Source organism: Bidens hawaiensis, unplaced genomic scaffold (assembly GCF_021521415.1).
Source record: "Bidens hawaiensis isolate Kalapana, Puna unplaced genomic scaffold, B.hawaiensis_p1.1 tig00038508_1, whole genome shotgun sequence".
Classification (NCBI taxonomy): Eukaryota; Viridiplantae; Streptophyta; class Magnoliopsida; order Asterales; family Asteraceae; genus Bidens; species Bidens hawaiensis.
Genome location: NW_027496755.1, coordinates 123827 through 150079, shown reverse-complemented (window position 1 = coordinate 150079; position 26253 = coordinate 123827). Strand labels below are relative to the sequence as shown.

The 26253-nt window shown below is 36.2% G+C and overlaps 1 protein-coding gene across 2 annotated transcripts; it reads right to left on the bottom strand.

Moving 5' to 3' along the window:
* Nucleotides 1-1509: 1509 nt before the first annotated feature.
* On the bottom strand, nucleotides 1510-16868 carry LOC143590365 (protein SABRE-like). Of its 2 annotated transcripts, none has more exons than XM_077070867.1 (23): nucleotides 16781-16868; nucleotides 15513-15624; nucleotides 14780-15052; nucleotides 13909-14174; nucleotides 13513-13726; nucleotides 13272-13442; nucleotides 13121-13198; nucleotides 12793-13044; nucleotides 10371-12425; nucleotides 6806-8654; nucleotides 6614-6711; nucleotides 6176-6532; nucleotides 5908-6026; nucleotides 5522-5771; nucleotides 5209-5433; nucleotides 4955-5094; nucleotides 4791-4863; nucleotides 4268-4390; nucleotides 4010-4174; nucleotides 3601-3909; nucleotides 2435-2602; nucleotides 1977-2346; nucleotides 1510-1896 (listed from the first exon to the last, which is right to left on the bottom strand). In XM_077070867.1, exons 1-23 carry the CDS (start codon nucleotides 16843-16845, stop codon nucleotides 1748-1750), a joined length of 7881 nt encoding a protein of 2626 aa, XP_076926982.1. In that variant the 5' UTR covers nucleotides 16846-16868; the 3' UTR covers nucleotides 1510-1747. The 2 variants fall into 2 exon arrangements, with proteins under 2 accessions (XP_076926982.1, XP_076926983.1); XM_077070868.1 differs by having other exon boundaries at nucleotides 1977-2352; nucleotides 4289-4390.
* Nucleotides 16869-26253: the final 9385 nt, after the last annotated feature.

Here is a 26253-nt window from a genome sequence, read left to right as displayed (position 1 = left end):
ACTTAATGATCATCGTAAGTCATAACACCAAGTCAGCATACATCAAATAGTTAATACTAAAACGTAGTATTTACAGGAAGATCAAGACCGACAATGCTACATCAAAATCTTATTTAAAGATGACATGAGCTTCACAAAATAGAAATACAATATTGGATAACTTTGTGCTCTTAAAGAGATTAATAACTAAACTATAGGGCAAAAATACTTAAAAGAAGGTTATAAGTAAAATGAAATCAAAATACAAAATGATTTTCAAATATCTTGCAAAAGAATTTGAATTGCAAGATAAGACAAAACAAAGATAGAGCTTTGTAAAAATAAAAATTCCCTCTTACAAAAATAGATATGGCAATTGCATAGTCGATATCCAGCATACAAGAGTCTACACCCACCAAAATGGTTAATATATTTGAAAGTGACTTGGCTAATCAAATAACTTTAAATATCTGGAAAATGTGTTGCAAAAGTGGATAAGACCAAACATAATGTTCACAAACAACCTAGATTAGACTAGAGGTGCACAAAAAAACCGGGTCCGGACCCAATCCTACACTACCTGCAGGTATGGACCGGGTCTTGGGTTTCCCTCTCAAACTGGAACCGGAACCGACCCGGACCCGGACCCGGTGGAACCGGTTCCACCAATACCCGGTCAAAACCCGGCTGTACCCTACCCGAAACCCGAAAAAAACCCGATGGAACCGGTCAAAACCTGGTCAAATACCCGACTATACCCGGAACCGGTTCCTATCCGGACCCGATTTTGACTTTTGTTGACTATACCCGGTTCCGGTTCCTAAGAATACCCGGTTTGTGCACCTCTAGATTAGACTAGGTAATGTAGGCGTCCACAGCCAATGGAAAGCCCATGAGATCAACCCATGGATGCCCAGTTCCTAGCCCGGGTTTTGTGATGCTATGCTTACGATCTGAAGACTTTCCGTGCCTTTCCAAGTTGCATTCATGGTGACAAAGTGCATAGTAAGACGGAATATGGCCACGGGCACTCACAATCTCTACTCTTCTTGTAATGAAGTCGTATAAAGCATTAGACGTGTAAGAAAAACGAGCCTAAAGGATTAAAAATGCAAGTTGACATAACCCATTGTAAATGAGCATAAACTAGATGAAAAACCACTCTTTAACGTCGCGCGTTAAATATTTATGACACATGCTCTAACATCTACACTTATTAAAGACCTATATGTTAGAATAACTCGTGTCGTATTGAATGTCATCAGCAAAATACATTTTGTTGATGATACACGAACAAAAGATTTTACATAAGTTAACTGCGTAAGACATGAAATAGTGTGATGTGTGAACTGAAGCAGTGAAAGTGTGACAACTTCCACTCAAATATCTAAATAGATACATGATATACTTAAAAAAAAGAAACAGAATCTATTTTTCACGAGGGAAATAAAGTTCTATAGCCTAGCAATTATTACTTTTATAAATCATAAGTAGAAAACTAACAATATTATAATAATTATAACACTATTACCACCTTTATTTCCATCTTAAATATACAAATAACATTCATAGACGTTGATCATCAAACTCTTGTGGGCATAGAGCCCAATGTTATATACAACTCTCATAAACCATAATCCTTGTATACATATATAGCTATACCAATGGCGGAACCTGCTTTTGACGATACAAAAACTCAGCCTTGCCTATGGGTGTTAGCATAGGCAAGACGTTGCAACAAAACTAGCACTTTGTGAGTCGGGTCGGGTTAAGGTAAAGGTAGTGATTTCTCTTCAGCAGCCTTGTATTCAAGGAAATCCTCATAAGGATCAGATCCACTAGAAGAATTGCTTTCATATGGTGTGGTTTCTACTGGCGAAGACGGAAGTGATGAATCTCTTTGCTGTGGAGGTATACCTGATAATTAACAATAGATTCCGGTTAGCATTCAAAGTTTTTTTTTTTAATATTTTATCAACATGGCAGGTGGCACGAACCTTTCTTGGAACGAAACTTTTTGGTGTGGCGTCGAATGAGTTTTCTAGTTATAGTTAACTGTCTGGCAAACGGAGAATATTCCGTATCACTTTCACTCCAGTCACCACCGCCCGTGTGATCATTTTCACCTTCACCTCTCATTGTTCTCAGCACAAACGCCTTAGCTTTACGCCTCTGAGAGTGGAATAATCCTCTGATTGAGGTCACAAACCCATCTCCTGCACCCTCGGGAGGTCGTTTAGGCCAAGTTATTGGAACCTGATCTGCTTTACCAATCGGGCCATCGCTGTCACTAAGATTCAGATCGGTTGTAGGGATACCTGACACAGTTGTTTCTTTTCCATGACCATGTAGCTTATCTTTGAACTTCTTACCCTGAAGCAATTAAATTATGTTATATGTTCATACTTTTTTTTGTATTTTTTATGGTCTTTTGATAATAAACATGATTTTTTACCTGCATTCCAGTGACTGATTTGAGAACTCCCCAAATTATATGTTTTTTGACTCTTGAGAACAACCTTCTCCAGGTACCTGTGAATTCGACACGATGGAACGTATCCATAAGCAATCTTAGATCACTTACGGCAAATCTGGACCCTTCATAGGTCACTAGCAGTTCGACCTGTTTCATCACAGTGAAACAAGATTCGTTAACAAAGAAAAAGAATATTAGATGCTAATTTTGACCAACATATGAAAGGTAGATTTATGTTATGCTCTTATTTTCATAGACCAAACAAGGATGTTCAGTTAGCCATTCACTTCTCTTTCAAGTTCCAATATAATTGTTATGCTCGTGTTGACTTCTCGGTTAGGAATTATCATTGGACTAGGGCCCTACTAGCCTCATCGGCCGATAAAAACAACTAAAAAGAGAATTGAGTCAAAAACGTCAAACACTTGATGTGTATTTTTAAGCATAAAACCTCCGGGGAGGGATATTTTGAGAACCAATGTTGAGTTTTAAGAACTTAAGAACTCAATTCTTGGCCACACATTTAATTAAATGGATTGAAATATGTGGTTGAGATTAAATCTGACTAAAAAGTCAAAGTAGAAGAGAGAATAAAGATGTAAGTGATTACACTAACTTTTACGTCCGTTACACATGTGTAAAAAGTCGACTCGGTGCGTAAAAAATTCTGTAATTTTTTTACGTATATGTAACCTACATATATTACGCATGTGTAAAAAAAATTCGAAAAAAAAAATCGTTACGTTGAGTTCTTTCGAGATCTTAAAACTCCAAAGGGGTTCTCATTTGAAATCTCCCATAAAACCTCCTGCATAACTTCATTGAAAAATTAGACTATTACTGATTTAATATATAGCTTTTATAAATGGTTCAAAGAACATGTTATGGAACAGGTGTTCGAAGTAAAATTACACCAAAAACTGACCCTTTTTCTGGCCTGCCAACTTTGCAACCTTAAAATACACACATACATAATTTATCCTAATTGGCCATCATTGACCAATACCGACCCTACATGACCATCATTGACTATTGACCAATATTGATCCTAACTGACCATCATTGACCAATGACCCTTACTGTCCATAATTGACCAATATACAAAATAAAATAATAATATTTCAATCCTGGTATAACTGACATACCTGACTAATCTTGATATTGTGGAATTCCCTCATTACCCTTGGCCTGGACCTTTTCTCATCGTTTGGTTTACCCAACTTCTTTTCTTCTTGAGAAGAACGACCCGTTTTTGCAGTTTTAGATTTACCTTTACTTGATTCATCCTGTTGCTCAACACTTCCAGCTGGCTCTATCTTGAGGTTTGCAGATTGCATTTGTAGCATAAGTTCATTAGTAACAGATTCTGCTACAGATTCTTCACAAGTTCTATCAAACGAATAAGATCGCCCTAACTCAGGCGATGTGGTTTTTCCATTCTGCCCCTTTGTTCCCTACACGAAAATCAACAATAAGTTGTAAATAAATTGTAATATGTATCTACATTTTGTATTAATGTTATAATTTGAGTTTGACAGGTCACTATAAACTCACATGAATGGAATCAGAGCTTCGGGATGTTAATGATAGTGATGGGTTAGATCTGCTGGACCCCTCTACTTCTTTTGTTGGATGACTGCTTGATGCAGAAGCCTCATTTACAGTGGAAACCTTTTTTGCTCTTCTTAAACCAGAAGTAGTCGACACCTTCCAAACTTCCTATGTGTCAAACTAAAACAATTTAGTAATTACATTTAACACCCTTGATAATTTATTGAAAAAATGGAAAAAAGTATGTCAGGTCAAACCAACCCGCCCACTTTGCCACCTAACCTGGCGACGTTGACTATCTTGCTCCTCTTCTGGGAAAAAGTAGCCCCACATCATTCTGTACATTTGCTCAGTCAAATGTATTTTCAGCGGGTAAATATCCACCTTTAGTGATGAAACAGTAGCTTTAATTAGTATAAGGTGCTATGCTTTTAATTCCAAATAAGCACTAATGAATAGCAACTGTTTTAGTTAATTGGGTATTGTTAAAGATGCTGGTCACAGGTTAACGACAAGATCACATATTGCTATATTAGGATTGTTGTAACTACATGCTTTATGCCTCTATTCAAGAATTTATTTTGTTCTGCGTATTAAGCTGCGCAAAAATTATATGCGTGCCTGGATTGGTTTGCAATAAATAATATTATAAAAATGATTAAGGAGCCCAAAGTTTTTGTTAGGTCAGTTTTGACCTTGGAATTCATCAAGATCATGAAAGTTGAGTATTTGAATTTCTATTCTTGATACAATTTTATAGTAAACAGCGAGTAGAAATTTTCACCTGGAATAACTCAATAGGTGAGTTGCCATCCTTTGGAGCTCCTTGTTTAGCATCTACCCGAAGCATCACCTTTCTGCAACCACAAAAGCAAAACACAAGTGTAAATTTTTAAGAATATATACACTGAAATCAAGCACATGCAAGAAGAAAAATCAGTTACATACTTGGCCCATTCAGAAGGTGGATTCCATGCAGATAGAAGCATGTCAGATTTCGCATTAGGCAGGCAATTTCTCACTACAAAGTACTTTGTTGTGAACCGTGCAAGACCAACATCTTTATAGTCTCTGTCAAAATCATATATCTGCAAACAAGATGTTCCATTATAAATGGACGTTCAAAAACCAAAAACTAGATGTTAGTTAGACAACTAACATAGCCACCAGGGGTAATCTGGTCAATCTACACTGATACTAACCATGTCATTTATCTCAGCCTCTGCAAAAGATTTCCCATCCACAAACATTCTCCAAACCACTTTGTTGATTTGCAAAGATATGCGCATAGCACATGAAGGGCTTTTATTCTTCTCTTTCTCCATAAGTCGTAATTGTGCAGCTTTCTGCATTGCCATCCTAAAAGAAGCAGCAGCAATCTTTCTAGATTTTTGTGCATTTACCAATTCTTTCCTCAGTCTTTGCACCTGTAAATGTAAGTTTTTAGCATTGTTACTTATAATCAAAAACAAAACAAGCAGGTTTTATACTTTAGGCATGAGACTTGCATCTTACCAATGTGGATCTTCCACCAGTTACCATCCAAAGATTCCCTTCCTTCTCTGAATGTGCATCTCCAGAAGTATCAATAAAGAGGGAAAGCTTCCGGATATCATCAAAAAGCAAGTTGCGGGCCCGATCTTTCTGTTCAAGGTTGACTCGTTCTATCTCTACCTCTTCAACACCATCAGGAACCACTTCATCTGCTTCTTCCTCAATGTCCTCATCGTCTTCCGCTGATTTGGGAAGACTACTTCTCCTAGGCCTGAATTAAAAACTTCAGTCAAATTGCCAAAGTACAAAAAATGTGGAGCCGGACAAAATTAATCAACTTTCATCTTTCTCATATTCAAATACAACAGTTGGATGTCAAAGAGTAGATTGGCCAAAACATCACTTACTTAGGAAGCCTGGCAAAGAGTAGATTGGTCAAAACATCAAGCATAACTTGAAACTGGCGAGATGTCATGGTAGCTGTTATATTTTGGGAATTGAATGCAAGTTCTTTCAAAGGTTTGACCTATAATACAGAGATTTCAACAACTATGAATACTATATACAATTAGTGTATGTACAATTACATAGCCATTTATGGCACGTGACTATCATAATTCATAAACAATTGCATAGCCATTTATGACACATGGCTCGTAACTCAAACACACCCACCTTTAGATCTGTTGTTCCACCTTTGTGTCTGGTGTAGCGGAAGTACATATCACATGGCATAAACACTCTTTCAAGAAGGGCCCCGGTGCGTTTTACTTTTTGTGAGCTCCTACGAATCTTTGGTAACCATTGAAGTCCAGCCCCTGGATCAACATCAGTGGGGGCCACATGAGCCTGCACGTGTTCCAACATCACTGATAGTTCCATACGATTCCATGTTAATTCGGGTTGAGATTCAGGACTATTCACAGCTCCACTCCCAAGTGCTTGTTTAATCATCTCTATGCCAACATTCAGAACTGCATGAAATGACCGAGCTAAAACTCTCCCACTAACAGCAGCAAGCAAAAATCTACCCTGTTAACAACGAAAAAATGATTAAATAACACAGTTTGCGAGAGAACCTTAGTTCTAAATTCTAACACCTTAACAACTTACATTTGCATCTTCAGAGTGAAGATTGAATTGTGGCTCGATAACATTAACCATGAAACGACGAGTGCCTTCTTCATCAGAGTCATCAAATCCATGTTTGTCTATCAGTTAACCAGAAAAAGATTAAGACTTTACATGAATGATAACAATCAAAGTGAAGCTTGTAAATGTGATCAGAAGAATGTGGTTTTGTACCAATAGCCCCAAATGACTGTCTGTCTACTTTACTTGAACTTGCTAAAGACGAGTTCGACCCTGAAGCCTCCTTTTGTTTAGAACTTGCACCTTGACTAGCAGATGCGTTCTTTGAAACATCTTCGCTGGAGGATTCCTTTGCTATTTGTACTTGGTTCCCTTCTAAAAGCTTCCTCTGGGCATACTGACGAGAAGGAGAAGGTTTTGAAGGTGCAAATGCTTTAGATAATTCACCAACCCATGACCAAACAGCATTTCTGTTTTCAATTGTCCATAACAGCTTCAATCCATAAACAAAGATCCGGCGACAGTTATCAGCAATCACCACATTATATCCATCATCCTCACTTGGATCAGATCTTGCTTGTTCATCACTCTCACTCCCATTTTCAAATTCTGACCTAACATATGTCATTTCAGAATTTCTTCTGCCAGCTTCTTGCCATGCAAGCAATCTAGCTGGATCTGCCTTTGGTGATTGCCTTCTAATTGTAAAATAATCAGACGACAACAAAAACCCATCATCACGATGTCGTTCGGTAGTAGTTGTAGTTTTACCATTGTTACTGTTATCATTTACAACTCGGTCAGTGGATGAAGACTTTGACCCTTTTCTTGACATTTGAACAACTTTGATAACACTTGTGCAATCATCTTTATTAAGAAACACTTTAGGCATATGAAGATCAAGACCCTGATAAACAAGATCAAGAATGTCACGCTTGCTCTCAAATGTATACTTCTGCTTACCACGACTGTAGCACATTTCGAATTTCAACTTTGTCATCTTAAATGTCAACCCTTTAGCTGGATCATTTTCATCTAACGACATGTGTCTTAAAACAGTTGGAGTCGAATCAATCCGGAACATAAATTCTGTCATGACTTTATCTAATGAAAGATTACCAGACCTAGGAATTCTTGGGACACCAAAACGTGGCCATCGAGAGAAGTATCTCAACTTATGAGGAGGATTGTAGTTCAAGTTCCAGAAGTTTAGGAGCCAAGCAAAATCGTGAGGACCAACATTTAAAGTTGGTGAATTAACTGAATCATTCTCCAATTTAGATGAATCATGCAAAGCTGCATCAAATGCAGCATAACCATTGCTGTTGGACTGTGAAAGAGATATCATTGGTCTGAGAGAGAAATTCCACCTCAATGATAATGAAGTAGATCTGAAAGGATCATATATCTTATCGCGAGCGACACGTTCAGAAGGAAGTGCAAACAAATAGTGATTGAGTGGTTTGCCCGACGCACATTCCCAGTCCATTGTAACCTCAAGAGTAAAGCTGGGAGCAACTAGAAAAGCGCCACGTGCGCCAGATGGTGGTTTAATCGTTGAATTTCGAAGCAATTCATCCAAACTGCTTGTAAACATCTTGAAATCCTTTGCTGAAACATCTATACGCCCATCCGAGTGTTTAAGTTCCATATATCCTGAAGAAATTTGGAGTTGATCGTTTTTTTCATACGGATCGGTTGTAGCAAGAATATGAAATGTGCTTTCAGAAAAACACAATGTGGTTTTTCCATGAATGTAATTTCTCATCTCGTCCCACCATGGCAAGCTTTTTTCTTTCTTGGGAGGTGTAATATCAGGAGCATTTGGGTTTCTGACACTTAAGTTAGCCCTACGTAAAGCTACTGTGAATGCATAGCTTAAATCAGTAAAAGCCGGTTCAAAACCAACTCCAAAAGCTATTTCTCCTTTTTTGAAAAGTAAAGGTATATCCAAATATGTTTTCATTGGTGGTGTTGTGCCACTAGCTGAACGATACATTTTCACCTTCCTCCATCTACCAATGTAGACATCTTGCAGAATTTGGGGTTGAAAAGGTGTCGCCTACAACAAAAACTCAAAATCACTTTCCTTTATTCATTCTTTAGTCATGTCCTCACCAAATAAAAAAATCAAAAAAAATTGACTAAAAGGTCTTGAGTCAAACTGATCAAAAGCTCAAAGTCAGGGTCTATACTCTATAGTTATTGCTTATAGTCTCTTACATTGTTTTATTCAAAGCATTATTAGACTATATTGAAGTTGTTTTCGCAGTCATAAATAACAAAAATCTTTACTCAAAAAACTCGTTTTTTTCCACCCAAACACCATTTGAGCGTTACCTAACCCGCCTGACCTACAACGTCCAATCCATATAATAAAAATGAAAAACAAAATAAAATGAATATAAATAAGGATGTAAGCGAGCCAACCCGCTCAGGAACTACTCGATATCAGCTCGCTAAAAGCTCAAATCAAGCCAGGCGGCTTGAGCCTAAAAATAAGCTTGTTTTGTAAACAAGCCCAAGCTTAACTTACCAAGCTCAAGCTGGTCGTGAGCCTAAATGAGCCTATCATTTTTATAATGTTTATTTAATATAGTAAACATATATTTATATAATAATAACTATTATACATAAGACTATGAAAAAAATAAGTAAATAATATATATCTACCAATCTACCTATACTAATAAAAGAAAATAATTCTGGACACATGGCATTCTGAAGTTAATTCTCACTATCAAATTCCCGCCCAAATCACTTCTCTTCTATTGATGGAAAAGAAAAAAATATCTTGGTTCTAAATATAGTATTGATTATAAATTCAACACACCGTATTAATTGGTCAATTTCCATTGATTGAATTATTAATGCTATAAATTATATTGTAAACATACTTAATATAAAAAAAAATATTAATATATATATAATAATTACGTGCCATAGAGATATTTTCTTTAAAATTTAAAATATATATAAAAGAGTTTATGTTTAAAGAGTACACTAACTTTTAATTTTTGAGACATCTTCATATTGAAGAAGACTGTAATAATTTTGTTTACTTTTTACAAATATTCAATGTTTTAATAAGTCTTAAAAATCATAGACAAAACTTTTATTTTTTATGTTTAGCATTAAGACTTTTGTGATAGTTGAACAACAGTGTGTTTATAAGGGCATCATGAAAGCTGTTCAAAAAGGAAAATCTGGTGTCCCTTTTGGTTTATGGTTTAGGGTTTAGTGTTTAGGGTATAGAATAAAAAACATTTTTATGAAAGACTTTAATTACATCTTTCAGATCTAAATGTCTCATTGTTTTAAATGTTGCTTCCAGTGGCATTGTTTCATTATTGAATACCGATGGTAGAACAACCCATTATCGATTTAAAATTCAAATACATTTGATGATATAAAGCGACTATATTTGTAATATATTTTTTACATAAGAATATGAAGAGACTTAATTATCTTTTATTTTATTTGTATTAAATTATTCATTGTAATTTATACATTAACCTATATCGTGTAATACACGGGTTTCTAAAGCTAGTTATGTTATATAGAGAAATTATAATCAAAATAGATATGACAATAATAGATGTGCACTATTAGATAACAAATAATAAACGAGCCGAGCTCGATTGAGCTTTGGAAATAGAGCTCGAAACGAGCCAAGCTCAAGTTCTTGCAAGTTAAACAAGCCGAGGTCGGGCTTGGATCGTTTACAGCCTTAAATAGTAAATACAATAAGCAAAAGAAAAGATAACTGTAATCTGACCTGTTGAGCAAGAACAACCCGACCCTCACATTTACCAGAAGAACCAGCAAGAAGTGGATAAGTATAGTCTCTAAGCTGAACAACAAGAGAGCCTGTCTGCAAATTAAGGTTGCATCCATAAAGGCGAGAAAATGGGATTTTAAATTCAAGAGCAACGGGATCAAGCTTCTGCACAAAATCTATCATTCCAGCTTCACCACCTTCGATTGCTGACAAACTGAACTCAAGCTCTGTTGCGGTAATAGAAAAAAGAGACGTTCTTGAGGTGCTAAGTTTAAAACCAGACTGAAATCCATCCTTAAAAGCACCAGATCCTTCTGTTTTTACAAGTTTTTGGCACACCTGATAATAAGAACGAAAAGATTGTTTGTGTATTTCTTCTTTAAGCTTTTCAAAAGATGATGGATCCTGCAAATCAATCTCCTCCCCATTAACTTGAAGTGTGCCTTTATGAACAGAATCATCTTCATCAGCAACTGCAGAGGATTGGCTTCCTTTTGCAATAATAGACTCGAGCAAAGTCAACCGAACAGCCACTTCCCGAGCCTCGTTTTTCAAAAGTTGATAGTGTTCATCAAGCCAACCTTGTATCGGTTCTTCTTCAATGTCAGCAGTCAGCTTACGTATAAAGAACTTTACACAACCAATTTTTGAAGAACTAGGCTTTTTTAGTTTTGCACTAGATTCTTTGACTGGGAATATTAGTTTCTTTTTAGCAGCAGTTATAAGCTTTAACGCTCGCAACATTTCCTCAACAGAATCATCTAGAGCACGCAGCTGTAATCTGTATGGCATGCAAACATGTACATCAAATGCTTGAATCACCCAGTCCCACTTGGCATCTGACTCAGATTTTGCACTCGGTATACGAGAAATTTGCATTCTGCCACTATTAAACACCCTTGATGAATTGAAACTGAGCATTAGTCCTTCAAGAAGTACACCTATACGTGCATTTTCAGAAAAAATTGACTGAACTTGAATCATGGCTTCAACACCATCTCCAGCTTCAGCAGTTACAGTAAGCATCTCAATATCAATAGCAAAAAGAGATTCCTTTTTTCTTTTATTCTTTTCTGACTGTAATAATCCTGTAGATTCTTCTTTTGGGACAGCATTATCTTTACTAGCATAAATCTCCTTCTGATTCTCAATCAGTAGCTTCAGTCGTAACCCTAGCTCAACTAATGCCAAGTGGACATCTGGTTCCCACCTGGCAGTTATATCAGTCGCACTAAAAAGGGAGCAAACAGCTATTTCTCTAAGACCACCAGCTCTCCTTACAAACTTTGCATTCTGTAAGTCAAATAATGTTACTTTTGTGCCGGAATCGTTGTCTTCTAAATATTCTTGATACACAGATCTAGCTCTCTCAAGCTCCAACTGAGTGGACTGTTTTTCCTTATTCAAGCATAAACTAAAGTGGTAGATATCAAGACCTACAACGCATTTTACCGTTTTGTGCTCATTTGAAACTGTTGGTGTTATTTTTGAAGTACGTGGGGCCCCATCAGCTAAGGTGCTAATAAGAACACGCCCACCTTGTGATCCATAATTTACCGTTTTTGGTTCTGAGATAGCTTCATTTTCCAAGCCTATGTCACTGCATAGACTTACAGAGCAACGTTCCAGGTTAAACTTAATCAATTGAAGCCCTCTGCCAGATGGTTTTGTTAAGCGTGTTACCCGAGATGTTTTAACAGATGGAGATGAAGATTTTATCAGCGTTTTAAACAAGAAAGCGGTTACTAGCAAGGACTGAACGCGCTTGAAAGTTAAGTTCAAACCCATGGAAGTTATGTCCACAGATAAAACCAATATTAACTTTGGATTATCTTCTTGAGATGGGTCCTTCTCCTTTTTGCCCCAATCCAGGCTGATTTTTGCTATGTGCAGTAACGAACCAGTATTTGTTTCCACACCGAATAGGGTTTCCCTTAAAGATTCTTGATATTCATCTGCCATGTGCAAATTCAGTTCTCCAAGCTCCAAGTGAACTGCAGTGCCTGAACTGGATATGTTATTGGCAAAGACATGTGAGGACTGTGAGCAACCCTGAAAACCAATGACAGTAAAGAATGCCATAAAAACACGAGCTTTACTAGAACTTCCTTAAGATAAAAAAATAAATCACTTCTATTAAAATGATACTATGCACATGTTCATCAAAGATGCATAAATTGAATGATTTTAAAACTAAACAGCGGATATAGAAATTTCAATCCAGCTACATGTGAAAAGGTCTCAGATTATCTTTTATCTCATAACGAATCAAACAAGCAAAATAAAAATATAGCTTTAAATAAAACATGTCAAATTGGTTGAAAGTCGCACAAAGTATACCTTGAAGTCATAAAACACCCTAAATCATTCATTAAGGAAAAATAGATTGTTAATAATATAATAATTCTAAATCACTTACATGATAGATAGGCAATCCACTTAAATTAAAAAGCACAATAGTCATCTCTGGCGCTGAAACTGTGCATGTCCACATAATGGTTTTAGAACCACTTGACTGGACCTTAACCGGGTTAGCATTTTCATCACGAAGCACCATCTTTTTCTTCTTTGATGAGCTCAAATTCATGAATGGCTTCAACCTTCCCATGAATAAGTTGCATTGGGTGCCACCAAGCTTTACATCAACTTCAGATCTTATTGGTGATGTAGGCTGAAAAGAGAATTAAAGAAGGTAAGAAATTGGTTTATGAAACAATGTGTGAAAAGCTGAAAATCATATAGCCTACCTGTAATGGAATGTATACTGAGGAAATAACAGCAAGCTTCAATATGTTGACCATAGAACTTTCGGCTTCTTTAAGAATCTATATTATAAGAAAGAGGCAGTCATTAGAATGAAACTATGAACAACATTAATAATGTTGATTACACCCATACATGAATCTCACTGAAATCTAATTGAAGATCAAGACGTGTGCTTTCTCCAATATCTTCAACAAATCGAGACTTCACACTCTTTAACTGGATGCCCATTATGTTATTCTCCATAACAATAGAGTGTTCTTTATGCACAAACTTCACATTCAACTTTGGCAAAGCGAGACAAACCTATTAAAAAGACACACTTTGCCAATTAATGTAAACTTTAATCTTGACTTAAAACACAACACTTTCTAACCTTTTCGGGAATGAATGAAGTGTACTTCGTAGCAGCCAAAAGGGCAGATTTGTCATTTCGTGGCTTTTTAACAATGTTGTGTTCAGCGACTGATTGAAAAAGTTCATCAACTTGAGTGTCAGACGACTTCTTTCCGGGAATCAGCTCCTCGTTTAAGTTCAAAGTGATTTCTCCAATTGAAATGTCTACATTTTTCACTACAATGCCTGCTTCTCTGCAGCAAAGGTTTTAAATAGAAAAAGATTTAATCTTTACTAAAAGAAAGAATAAGGTGAGATGAAAAAGACATGGTATTCAATGGTTTTTCTTGTGATAAAGTTGCTCAAAAAACAACCCTATTCTACAATTTCAGCAGTTTTGGTGAAAATAATATAATAAAAATAGATAAAAACCAACCTATCATGACCAAACTCACTCGAGAGATGGAATTCTTCACAAACAAAAGGAGCAGATGCTTTCTCAATAGTTGCAAAGCATGTCTGGCCAGCAGTAAAGCTTTCAGCATTGCTAAAGCTAGATGATTGATCAAAACTGATACGTGGATCAACCACATGAACAACAACGGGCAAAAGTTGCAACTTCACAAGAATAGAAGGTTTGGTCCCACCATCTTTTGATATCTCAACTCCCAAATCTTTAACTTCTGCGGTAGCTTTTGGTGTCTGCCACAAAATACAAGAAAATCAAAAGCAGTTGATAAAATCAAACCTATTAATAAAATACTTTTACGGGCCTGATTAAATATCATGCACTTTACAAACATTTTTCATGCAATTTAGAAACAAATAAATTATATAAATATATGAGTGACGATAATCCAGGAGTCGTGATGGCAACAGGCAAGCACAAGCATACCTAATGTCCCCAAATACAGAAGATCCTAATGTTAACTAAAAGAATCTTCTGTGTTGAACCCTAATCTTGCAACCATCTGAGTAACAGAAATTGTGCACACAACCACATAAATTTGCATTTCAAAAAGCCCCCCCCCCCCCCCCCTTCTTTCTCTTTTATCAGGGAAAATATGGTCATACAGACAGCTGAGCATGAATGAGCATAATCTATCAACAAATAACACTTTTTTGTGTACATTTTCTGTAAAGAATTATATTTATATTTTTGCACTAACATGCATGTGATAAAGTACAGTAGCAGTACAAGAACGCTATTCTTAGAATTGTGAATGATAATTTCACACACCAAAGAAGCAATAAAGCAAGAATGAAAATAGTCATAAACATAAGCAATTTCATTGGGAACAACTTGCCTTTACAACTAAATCTGTCACAGAAATTGATAAGAATCTTGCCACATTAGCCACAACCATCCACTTCCCTCTGCCTGCGTTACTGCGGGACCTACGAGATTTCTGTGACTCTGTTTTCTTTGAACCTTGGCTTGAAGCCCTTGTAACAATTTCTATGTCACTTATCAACAATTGCAGTTTTGGATCCCTAGACATAAAACCAACCCCTAGTTTAACCAAGGATTGTCTTAGACTAAATCTAATTTCACCAACTGAAACAGATTCAATCGCGCCCTGCAAAATTGCCAACGTGAATATCAAGGATGATGTCAGAATAGATTCTCAAAAGAATATAGATGCAATTTGATGAAAATATCATCATGTATGTAGTTTATCTCTAAAGAGCAACACTAACCCGAGAAAAAAAAAAGAATGTCAGGGTAAAATGTAAACTACTGTAAATCGCATAAAAGAAACATATCATCTGCACTAAGATTAAAAGTTATGTGAAATCCAGGAAAAAGTATAATGGATAAACGATGGTCCTTCCTAGTTAAGATTAATATTTCTGATACAAGAGCGTCAAACGAGGATGTGAACCAATTTAACATGACTAATTCAATATGTACATTATTTAATACCATTAAATAATTATGCAATGCAAAATGTAAGAGGGGCATAGCAGAAGAAAAAGAAAACAAAATTTAAGCAAAATTTGATGTATGGTAGAAGACCAAAGCAAAAGATTAATAACCTTTTCAAACTTGATTGTAACATCACTCAAACATTTCCATCCACTAACTTTAAATGCCACTGATGCTTTCATAATCCGGCTCAAAATCCAAGCAACTAACTTGGAAGCAAATCTGAAATAAGATTTTCAGTTAAGTTATCTAAACCCACAATTAATGTTGATGAAGTAGAATGTAGGCTATAAAAGCATGATCAGACATAAAACAATGAGATTATGATGCACAACAGCTTGATGTAAAACATAAACCTGAAAAATTTTATGTTAATTTCAACATTAAACTGCCAATAATTGAGGTGATTAAGCTAGTATTGAAAATGGATTTCAAAATGATTACTGCTAAATCGAAATCAAAATTAAAAAGCTTTTAGTCAGTTGCTTATTGCTAGCTATAGATAATTTCACATTTCTTCCAACTACTCTTTTCTTGATAAACCGAACACCCTAATCATAATTCATGTTGTAACTTCTAATCATTTAACTAGCCTAAGCACACATCCAAACACCTATAGCATCTATTGGTAACATAAAAATCACAGCACTACATTTACAATTTACACACAATTTCTTTAAATATTATAAGACATGATAAACTAGCCACTTAAAACATGATAAAACTAGCTACTTAAAAAATAAAACAATCAATTACGATATCCAACTTATGAATCTATATATACCAACATCATAAATCATAACTAGCAAATCCACTAATCAGCTGCTGATTTCTAGCTATAGATAATTTCACATCCTAAAAAACATAAAAATCACAGCACTACATTTACAACAAACACTCACAATTCATAACAAAATTACAAAACATAATACAACCAGCCACTTTAAATAATAAAACAACCTGTCTAACAAATATATCAATTACAATATCCAACTTATCAATATTTACTAACTACAGCTCAAAATTCAACTAAGCATCAAATTAACCAAAATTAACCAGGCAATCGAGTACTTACATAAGCATGATACAACTAGCCACTTAAAACAATAAGTGTCTAACAAATATATCAATTACAATATCCAACTTATCAATCTATACTAACTACAGCTCAAAATCCAACCTCTAAGCATCAAATTAACCAGGCGATCGATTACTTACATAAGCACGATACAACTAGCCACTTAAAACATAAAACAACGTGTCTAACGAACATATCAATTACAATATCCAACTTAAATCAATCTATACTAACTACAGCTCACAATTGAACCTCTGAGCATCAAATTAAGCAAAATTAAGCATCTGATCAATCACTTACATAAACAGAAGCCATAATATAATCGATATAAACAGAAACGTAAACAGGAATTTGACCGGCGACATCTCGAATCAAATCCTAATTCGCTCTACTTCATTCGATGAACACACAAGCAGCCAGCATCAATTCATTGAGTACGCATCACTCCACCGGCAGCATCAGCAAACCCTAGGTCATCACCAATCGATTCGAATTCTAACAAACAAATAATAATAAGCAGATCACGAAGCTACCTCATAATAAATAAACATAACATATATTATTATTATTGAAATTGAAATAAAGGAAGTAAAAGAAGGTCAAAACGCACGATTTATAGACTGTCGATGCAATACAGCCAAAATTGTGGTAATTAGTTTTTCCAGAGCTGAAATTACTACCGACAGGGCGACTGAGCTTTGGTAAGTTGTACTTTACGCAGTAAGAGGTGTGTGGTGGTCTGTCGGTTGTGATTTGGTGTTACAGAATGGGGTTTATTAAATCCAGAGTAAGGATGCAGTACGTGCTTGTACTCTGTGGATTAATGGTTGTGCGTAAGGGTGGAAGAGTGGTTTTGGTGGTGTGTGCGAGACATCTTTGGGATCAAGGGAGGTGTGTGGATGGGGGCATTCTCGAGGCAAGTTATGAATTGCATCCTTTGAGTTTTGTTGTTGTTACAATTGTGGTCCTTGGAGTGTGGATTGTTATAATTGGGGTCTTAAATTGAAGTTTTTGTTTTGAGATGGTGGGTTTTGGTTAAACTAAGTTAAGGTTTTAGAATAGCATTGTTATGTGATTATCAAGGCTTGTTTTCAAACAACTGTCGTATCGTGTGAGCACCTGTTTAGGCTGCTTGTTCCTGAAGTATAAAATGTTTCCTCAGTTCTTGAATAGCTTCTTTTAAAATGGCTTCTGCTTCCTCGGTAAATGTCTTGGTATGTAACAGTGTAAGACTTAAGTAATATGATTTAAGGTTTACTGCTTTTGTTTATGAATAGAGTAACAATGTTTGCAAGTTTAAATATGTTTGAGGAAGAAAGAGTTGATGAAAGTTAAACGGCAGATGTATTGAAGTAGTCACAAATGATTTTCATAGTTCTTTATCTAGATTTTAATCAGCAATCTAGATATTGGATTACATCGAAACAGAAGGCAAGCGAGCAACAAGCTGCGCCGCTATCCCTTTTTGAATCGCAAAACCCAATCTTTTAAAAACTATATTTGCTGATCTTGGAGTCATAACATTACTATACATGACCCGCTGAACAATGGTAAGTAGCTCCATAGCTTCAAGCGCGAGGAAACCAAAAGTGTCAAAAACAAAAGGAATAAATACATGTTGATTATCAAGACACGTCTTTTCATGTTTTGCCACCTTACCAAACAATCGACTTTTCACTAGACCAATCGAACTTTAATAAAAATGATATAAAGTAAATTGTGAGAATAGTGAATTGGGTAAGATAAAAATGTGGTAAACTAAAATTTATATTTGAACTATGATTTTTATTAAGTTATAGATTTGTTCTCGGTTCTCAATTGTTTGCATCAAATATCCAACGAAAAATAATGTCATGATCATGTAAATTTATGTTTTACTCTTATATTCAAAAAAGGGTGACACTTTCTTTCTAATTCTCATCTTCAACCAACCATAGGCCCCTCAAAAATTTATAGCAGGTGTCCCCAACCTTCTTCAATCGTTGGCTGTGTCCTCCACCGACCCCCTTTAAGTGCCTAACACTTGTAACTCCCATGAGCCCCTTCAACCCACAATTATTTCTTTCTCATGTACGTGTTCATATGGAATTGAACAACATAGGATGGCGACCCGACGTGATTCATTTTCATAGGTGTGCTATGTGCAAGTATACATGTGTATAGATCCATGGTTCAAACTAATGCTTAAACAGAGGGTAAACCACAGGTAAATTGGTTAAGTGAAATATCTAAAGTTAACTCAAAATTCAATGGTTTAGTGAAATGGGAGGTAAATATTATGCTTTGTTTCATCGATGTAGAGCCTAACGCGGAGTTGAAATTTATGTCAACGTTGACTAAAGATGGGGGCTATGCAATGACCAAGGGTGGATATTGATTAGATATGAGACGAGTTCTGTAATCATAGTCTCATACATGATTGTAAAAACGGGTCCCGCCATACATGTACCCCTCATCCATCGAGGTTGCGGGTATCAGCCTTACACACTTTATGCTCTTATTTTGTTAAAGTTACTCATTGGAATGTCTATAACCTGTTCTTAAAGTTCAACTCAAAAACTAACTAGAAATATAAAATACTCAAGTACACTTTCAACAATTATGTAATTTGATAATATCAAGCTGACAACTTCAACATATTATATCGTATGTCTTTAATGTTGTATAATTTAATATATTAAGCTTTTATGCGGGTAAACAATAAACAAATTCGTGTAACTGGATTAGCAATGCCTAATATTATATCCATCTCGTATTCAAACTAATCCCATATTTAAAAAGTTCAAACCATAACCTAGCTGAACAAAATGACGGGTCAAAAGACACTTGTAAACATATGACAATACCTTAGGGGATGTTTTTGAAAAAGAAACAAATGTTGTTGGCATAAAGATATCATGATCGTGTTTTGTAGTTGCTATCATGTTGACCACTTTTTCCTAGAGATGTTCAAAACGGTTTGGGACTAGGAACCGGAACCAGTTCCTAATCGGTTCCTATATTCAAAACCCCATTATAAACCGGTTCCAGGCTCGAACCGGTTAGGGAACCGAACCGGTTCTCCCACCCTCGGACCCCTAACCTATCTAACCGGTTCTTACCGGTCAGTGTAAAAAAAAATTTTTTTTTTTCGTTTTTCGTTTGCGATTTGGATTCTAAACTACGATTCGTATTTGTATAACATGAAAAATAAAAAAAACAATTAACATAAAATTCATTTTATTTACTTTAAGAAGTTAAAAAAAAAAGGTTACATGTTTTAAAATCTTCAAAAACAAACTAACAAAACATTAAACTTATAAATATAAAGTTGTGACATATTATTTATAGAAAAGCCTTCTTGTTCGTCGTAATTATTGAGCGGCGACTTCTTCCTCGGAATTACTTGTAGAAATGCCTTCTTGTTCGTCGTGCACTCGAACATCAAGTGGTGTTTCATCTTCGAGAGTGGTTACGTGTTGAATACGATCGATTGAGTCCAAGTGATCCTTTAGCAAATGCACATCTCCACCGACTCCGAATTTAGTCTTGTTCTTCTCACCGATATTACCCTGCCACTAAGAGAAAAAGCGGATTCCGAAGCTACCGTAGAAGCTTGGACGGTTAGTAAATCACGGGCCATGGTGGCAAGAATCGGAAACTCGGTTTCCTTTACCTTCCACCAAGCCAAAACATCAAAAGTGCCATATTCCTCTTCGGATAAACCGGTAGAGTAATCATTTGCACTATACCTTCCTAGTTCGCTTGAAGGGGTGTTACCCCTTTGTTTTTTAGCCGTTACGTTGCGAACGGTGTTCATAAGGCTAATCATGGGATCTCGTACTCTAGTAGCACTTGAACTTGATGAAGACCCCCCCGGCATAGGCATGTGTATGTTTGACCCATATTTATTTAAATAAAAGTCATACATAAATTTAAAATTTAAGTTAAAATATTTTTTTGCCTCTGTTGAAAAGTTTGGGTCAACTTCATGCATATCTAAGGCTGAAAAAATTTCGTCTATCACACATTCAACCCCCGTAACATTTAACATTGGGTTTAAAGCGGCGGCGCAAGTAAAAACCGGTGGCAATTCAAGAAAATATTTTTTTAATTTAAACTTCATTGGTAATATGATGTTTGAAAACATTGGACTTTTATATTCAAATTCTTTAAGATTGTTAACCATTAAAAATAACTCCGAAAGAACCAAGGGACTTGTTGGATAATACGTTCCCGATAGTTTCGTAGTTGATGTTTTAAAAACTTCAAGAAAAGTCGATAAGTCATTGATAATTTCCCATTTCTCATTTGAAAAGGGGATTGCCAAATCATTCTCGGCAAGACTAGAATGAAACATTTGTAAAGTTTCTCTTTGTTCCAAAGCACTTTGAAACATTATGCAGGTGGAATTCCATCGATGAGGTACATCCCAATTAGCTCCCAAAGCTTTTCTTCCCGTATCTTTACAAAATTTTCTATAATCCATTTGTCTTTTTTTACTTTTCTTAAAAACTTCATGTATCATTAGTCTAAAATCGTTTATAACCGATGTAACCTCATCCGAAGCAAGTCCGTCTTGCACGATTAAATTAATGATATGTGCAACACACCTTGAGTGAAAAAATACACCATTGCAAATCGGCGTATATTTTAATTTTAATTTATCAACGCCGATGTATTATTCGACGCGTTATCAAATGCCATTGAAAATATTTTATTTTCTAGTTTATAAGTTTTTATAACATAATCTAAAATTTCAAACAAATTATCTCCCGTATGTGGATACTCAAAGAGTTCGAAAGCAATGGTGCGTTTCATCATTTCCCACGATGACGGGTCTACCCAATGAGCGGTGACACAAAGATAAGATTCGGGTAGACCATGTGGAGCCGACCAAACATCACTAGTTAAGTTTATTCCCGTATTTATATTTTCAAAATATGCAATTAGTACCTCTTTGGCCTTCTTCCACAATTTTAAACAATAACGTTTAAGAGTATGACGACTTACGTGAGTGTATTGTGGTTGAAGCGTATCTCGAATCATGGCGGTTAAGCGAGGGTTGTCGAAGTGGCTAAACGGCAAAGCTTCTTGAATCACAAACTTCTCCATACGATCTTGAACTCGATCAATTTGGTATGTAAATATTCCGCCTTCACTATCCATTTGCGTTTGTTGCGAATCGACGTTCTTTTTCAACGCCTTGCAATACGGTTTTTCGATGTGTTTATTCAAATTTGAATTCGAAAGTGGGTTTAAATAAACCCCACAAAACTTGCACCGAGCCTTCAATGAATGGTCACTCAATTCAACCAAATCCCAATTGCACCAAATCTCTTGATTACGATTATGAGGTACAATACGAACGAAACTTGGTTCGGCGTTGGAACCTTGACCAACTGATGATTGTGAGGCAGCCATAACAACAAATATGAATATAGAAGAAGAGAAAACAAGAGATTAGAGAACTCAAAACGTTGTAACAGCGTTTTTTTGTATTTTTTTGCGTTCGGGTTTGCGTTTTGAGTGTTGTGATGAACCCATGACACCAAATAGCTATTTATACTAGTAGTGGGGTGCTTGGTGGAGCCAAAAAACGGCTATTTTTGACCCCAACGGTCAAAAAATTGCCCAAAAAACGATTTCCAACGGCTATACTCGATCCAACGGCTAGAACCGGTTAGGAACTGGTTCCGGTTCGGTTCCGGATCCTACCCGCCCCCACTCAGAAACGCAAGAACCGGTCACTGATCATCGGGTTGAATCAGATAGGGTCCGGTTCCTACAAAAAACGGGTAGGACCGGTTCGGTTCCGGTTCGGGTCCACCGGTTCGGTTCCAGGAACCGGTTTGAATGATATCTCTACTTTTTCCCTACATTCTAAATCTAGACACAGTTTTTTAAGGTTTTAGCATGTTAAATTTCATATAAAAACAATTTTATATTATATTATTTTCATTATTGAGAAAGAAATAAATAGTCAGCTATGGACTCCAATTGAATTGAACAAATTCAATAATGTTGGTCATTTTTGAATAATCTGGATGGTTTGGCAAATTAAGATGCGTCAAGACAAACAAATTTGATCTTTACATCTTAAAAAACAAGACTATCAAAATCGTCAACCCAAGCAGTTTCGGATGTGCCGTTTTAGTCGAACTAGCAATTTCAGTTGATGCGATTTGTCTTTTCTAAAAATATACTTACCGGTTCAGCGAAGAATAGCTTTCAAAACCAATCAAACAGCTGAGCAGGCCACAAGCAACCCTACCTCCACCTAAGTATCTCTAGTTCTACGTTAAACCTCACGAACATGTAAGGTGCTGTTTGTTTTGTAAGACAAAAATTGTCTGCAATCTTATTTCATCTGATTTAATTTCTGCAACTGAAGATGTGGTCTGAAGGTCTACAATTTGAAAATATAATACTGTTTGTTTTATAAACTGGATATCGTTTGTATAAGCTGAACGGTGGTGGTGGACGGTGCGGTGGTGGTGATGGACAGTTGTGGTGGGTGTGGCGGTGGTGGTGGCCGACGGTGGGTGGTGGTGGTGGTGGATGATGGTTGTGGCCGACGGTGGGTGGTGGTGGCGGTGGACGGTGGTGGTAATGGATAGGGCTGTAAACGAACCGAACGAACACGAACAAGGCCTTGTTCATGTTCGTTCGTTAAGTAAATAATGTGTTCACGAACGGTTTACGAACACTTACCGAACGAGATTTTATGTTCGTGTTCGTTTATTAAGGAAACTAATGTGTTCACGAACACAAACGAACACAAATAAAATCGGCAGAGCCTAGAGATTGAGACCGATGTATTCATCAATGTGATTAATGAAAGCCTGTAAACGAATCAAATGAACACGAACAAGAGCATGTTCGCGTTCGTTCATTTAACTTTAAAAGAACACGGACACTTAATCGAACAAATATTTATGTTCATGTTCGTTTATTTAGAAATGGACATTTGTGTTCGTTTGTTTAAAATCTAAACTAACATAACTGAATAAAGATAAATGAACATGTATGAACAAACGTAAATGAACACAAATATAAACGAACTTAAATGAAAACACTTAAATGAACACAAATTAACAAATATAAAACATTTAAGCATATGACATATCCAGATAATATTTAATTATTTTCTATTAATATTAATACATAAATGAACATAAATAGACAGACATAAACGAGCATAAACGAACGTTCATGAACATAAATGAACGAACGGAACATGTGTTCATGTTCGTTTATTTAATTAAACGAACACAAATTTTTTGTTCATGTTCGTTCGTTTATTAAATGAACGAACATAAACGAACTTTCCGCCGAACGGTTCACGATAGTTCACCAAACGTTCGGTTCGTTTACAGGCCTAGTAGTGGATGATGGTTGTGGCCGACAGTGGGTGGTGGTGGTGATGGACGGTGGTGGCGGCGAACAGTGGGTGGTGTCAAGGCGGTGGTGGTAGCGGACAGTGGTGGTGGGTGGTGGTAGTGGACGATGGGGTGGTGGTGGAGATGGACGGTGGTGGTGGTGGGTGGTGGACCGTGGTGGTGGCGGACGGTGGGTGGTGGTGGGTGGTAGACGGTAGTGGTGGCGGACGTTGGTGGTGGGTGGTGGCGGCGGCGGACGGTGGGTGGTGGCGGCGGCGGACGGTGGTGGTGGGTGGTGGCGGCAGCGGATGGTGGGTGGTGGACCGTGGTGGAGACAGATAGTGATGGTGGTGGGTGGTGGACGGTGGTGGTGGCGGACGGTGGGTGCCGGTGGCGGACGGTGGTGGTGGGTGCTGGTGGCGGACGGTGATGATGGCAACGGACGGTGGGTGGTGGTGGTGGCTTACGGTGGGTGGTGGTAGTGTTGGACATTGGGTGTTGGTAGGATGTGAAGAAGTGTGAAGAAGTTGAACAATAGCTTATTTATTAAGACTATAAAAGCAGTTTTCAAATATTTTTTTCTAAAAAAACAAACAGTATGCAGAAGCTTATGTTAGCACGTCTGCAGACATAAACCCCTTGTAGACCTTTTAAGTAAAAACAAACAGAACCTTCATAGCTGAAAGCGATACTACAAATGAATAAGTAAATAAGAAGACGTTGGTTCAGAGATATTTTATTTAGCGAAATGTGTTTTTTTAGACGTGGGATTTTTTTAATTAATAAATCGGTCTATTTTTTTAATATTGTAATATTTTTTTAATAAAATACATTTTTTTTATCTTTTTAGTAGTTTTTATTTATGCTAAATGCGCTATTTATAAAAGTTGGCATATGAAATATAATTCTATCTTATTCACGTCAATGTCATATCAGTTTTTCTAAAACCATCCATAAAGTAAACTATCGAAATGTTAAACTTTCGTATCATTAGCCACCTCTCAACGTTTTTTTAAACTAAAACATTTGAAATAAATGAAAACTACTAAACACTAAAAAAAACTACATATCACCACCAAGACTAAATACAGGGCCGTCTCCGAGAATGATAAAAAGAATTTAGGCCTCGTCCGAGATAAAATTTGGGCCTCCTTCTTATAATATAAGCTCATCATTATATATAAAAAAAAATCACAATACCAATGCATGGAGGTTATTTTGAGAAAAAAAACTCGTGTATACGCGGCCCTTTGTCAGCCACTGTCCCCCCCCCCCCCCCAACTTCAATTTATGCTTTCGGGCACTGGAGAGGTGCTTGTGTTCGGAAACGAGAGGCGTGATTTCTAGACAAAAACAAAAATATTAAAGTTTCAGTTATTAATGATATGAAATCAATATTACATTTCAGTTATTAATTTGGCTTTATAAACCTATTGTCAAATTTATTCAATTTATTTGAAAAATCAAGTACAGGCTTGTTCGGGGTTTTGATAATTCCATCATTGAAGTTTTTCTTCCAATAATACCTCTAGACAAAAGTTAAATGTTCAAAACTATAAAAAAAAAAAAAACAAAAAATCTGCTCTATTTAGATTAATTGGACAGGAGCCGTGTTATGATCTATTACGAATCCACTAAGTTTGAACATGAGTTATTATTTAAAATTTAACTAGTAGTGGCCCAATTTATGTCTGCGTCCAGGTCTTCTTCATCTTTACTTAATCAAATTGGGTTTGGCCCTAATCCTTATATATTGTATAAAAGTTACAAAAACCTTTGGGCCCTTTAAACGTTTGGGCCTTGTGCCACTGCACGGGCTGCACTGCCCAAGAACCGGGCCTGACTAAATATATTCAATTAATAAAATACTTAATAACAATTACATTTTATTAAAAAAATGCTCTTGGTCCAAGGACTTCCGGTTTGTATAGTATTGTCTTCAGTCACGATCCAATCATATTTTTAAAGAAAGAAGGGCCGGGTGAAGAAGACTGGTTAGAAACTTGTGTGGAAATGGCTAATGCGTTGAAGTAATTATAGGTTAAATTTTAAAAATATTTTATTAACTTGTGCAACAATTTTTTTTTAAATTATAGTTCGGCTATCATTTCCTGCCTACACTCATCTTATACCATACTATGTAAGAGTAAGGCGATGTTCTACGACACTTCAATGTCACATGGGACATCACTTCCCGTCCGCTGCCATTCACATCACCTTTATAAATATGATACATCATAAATGATAATTTACATGTTTTAATTAGTTAAAAAAAAGTGAATATTGATATATAGTCGAATAAAAAGTTAACCATCATCCTTCTTCATGAATTATTAGTTTATTCGCATAGTAAATCAATAATTATGATGTTTATTCATATATTCCAACTTGAAAAGCTTGGCAAGTTAAATC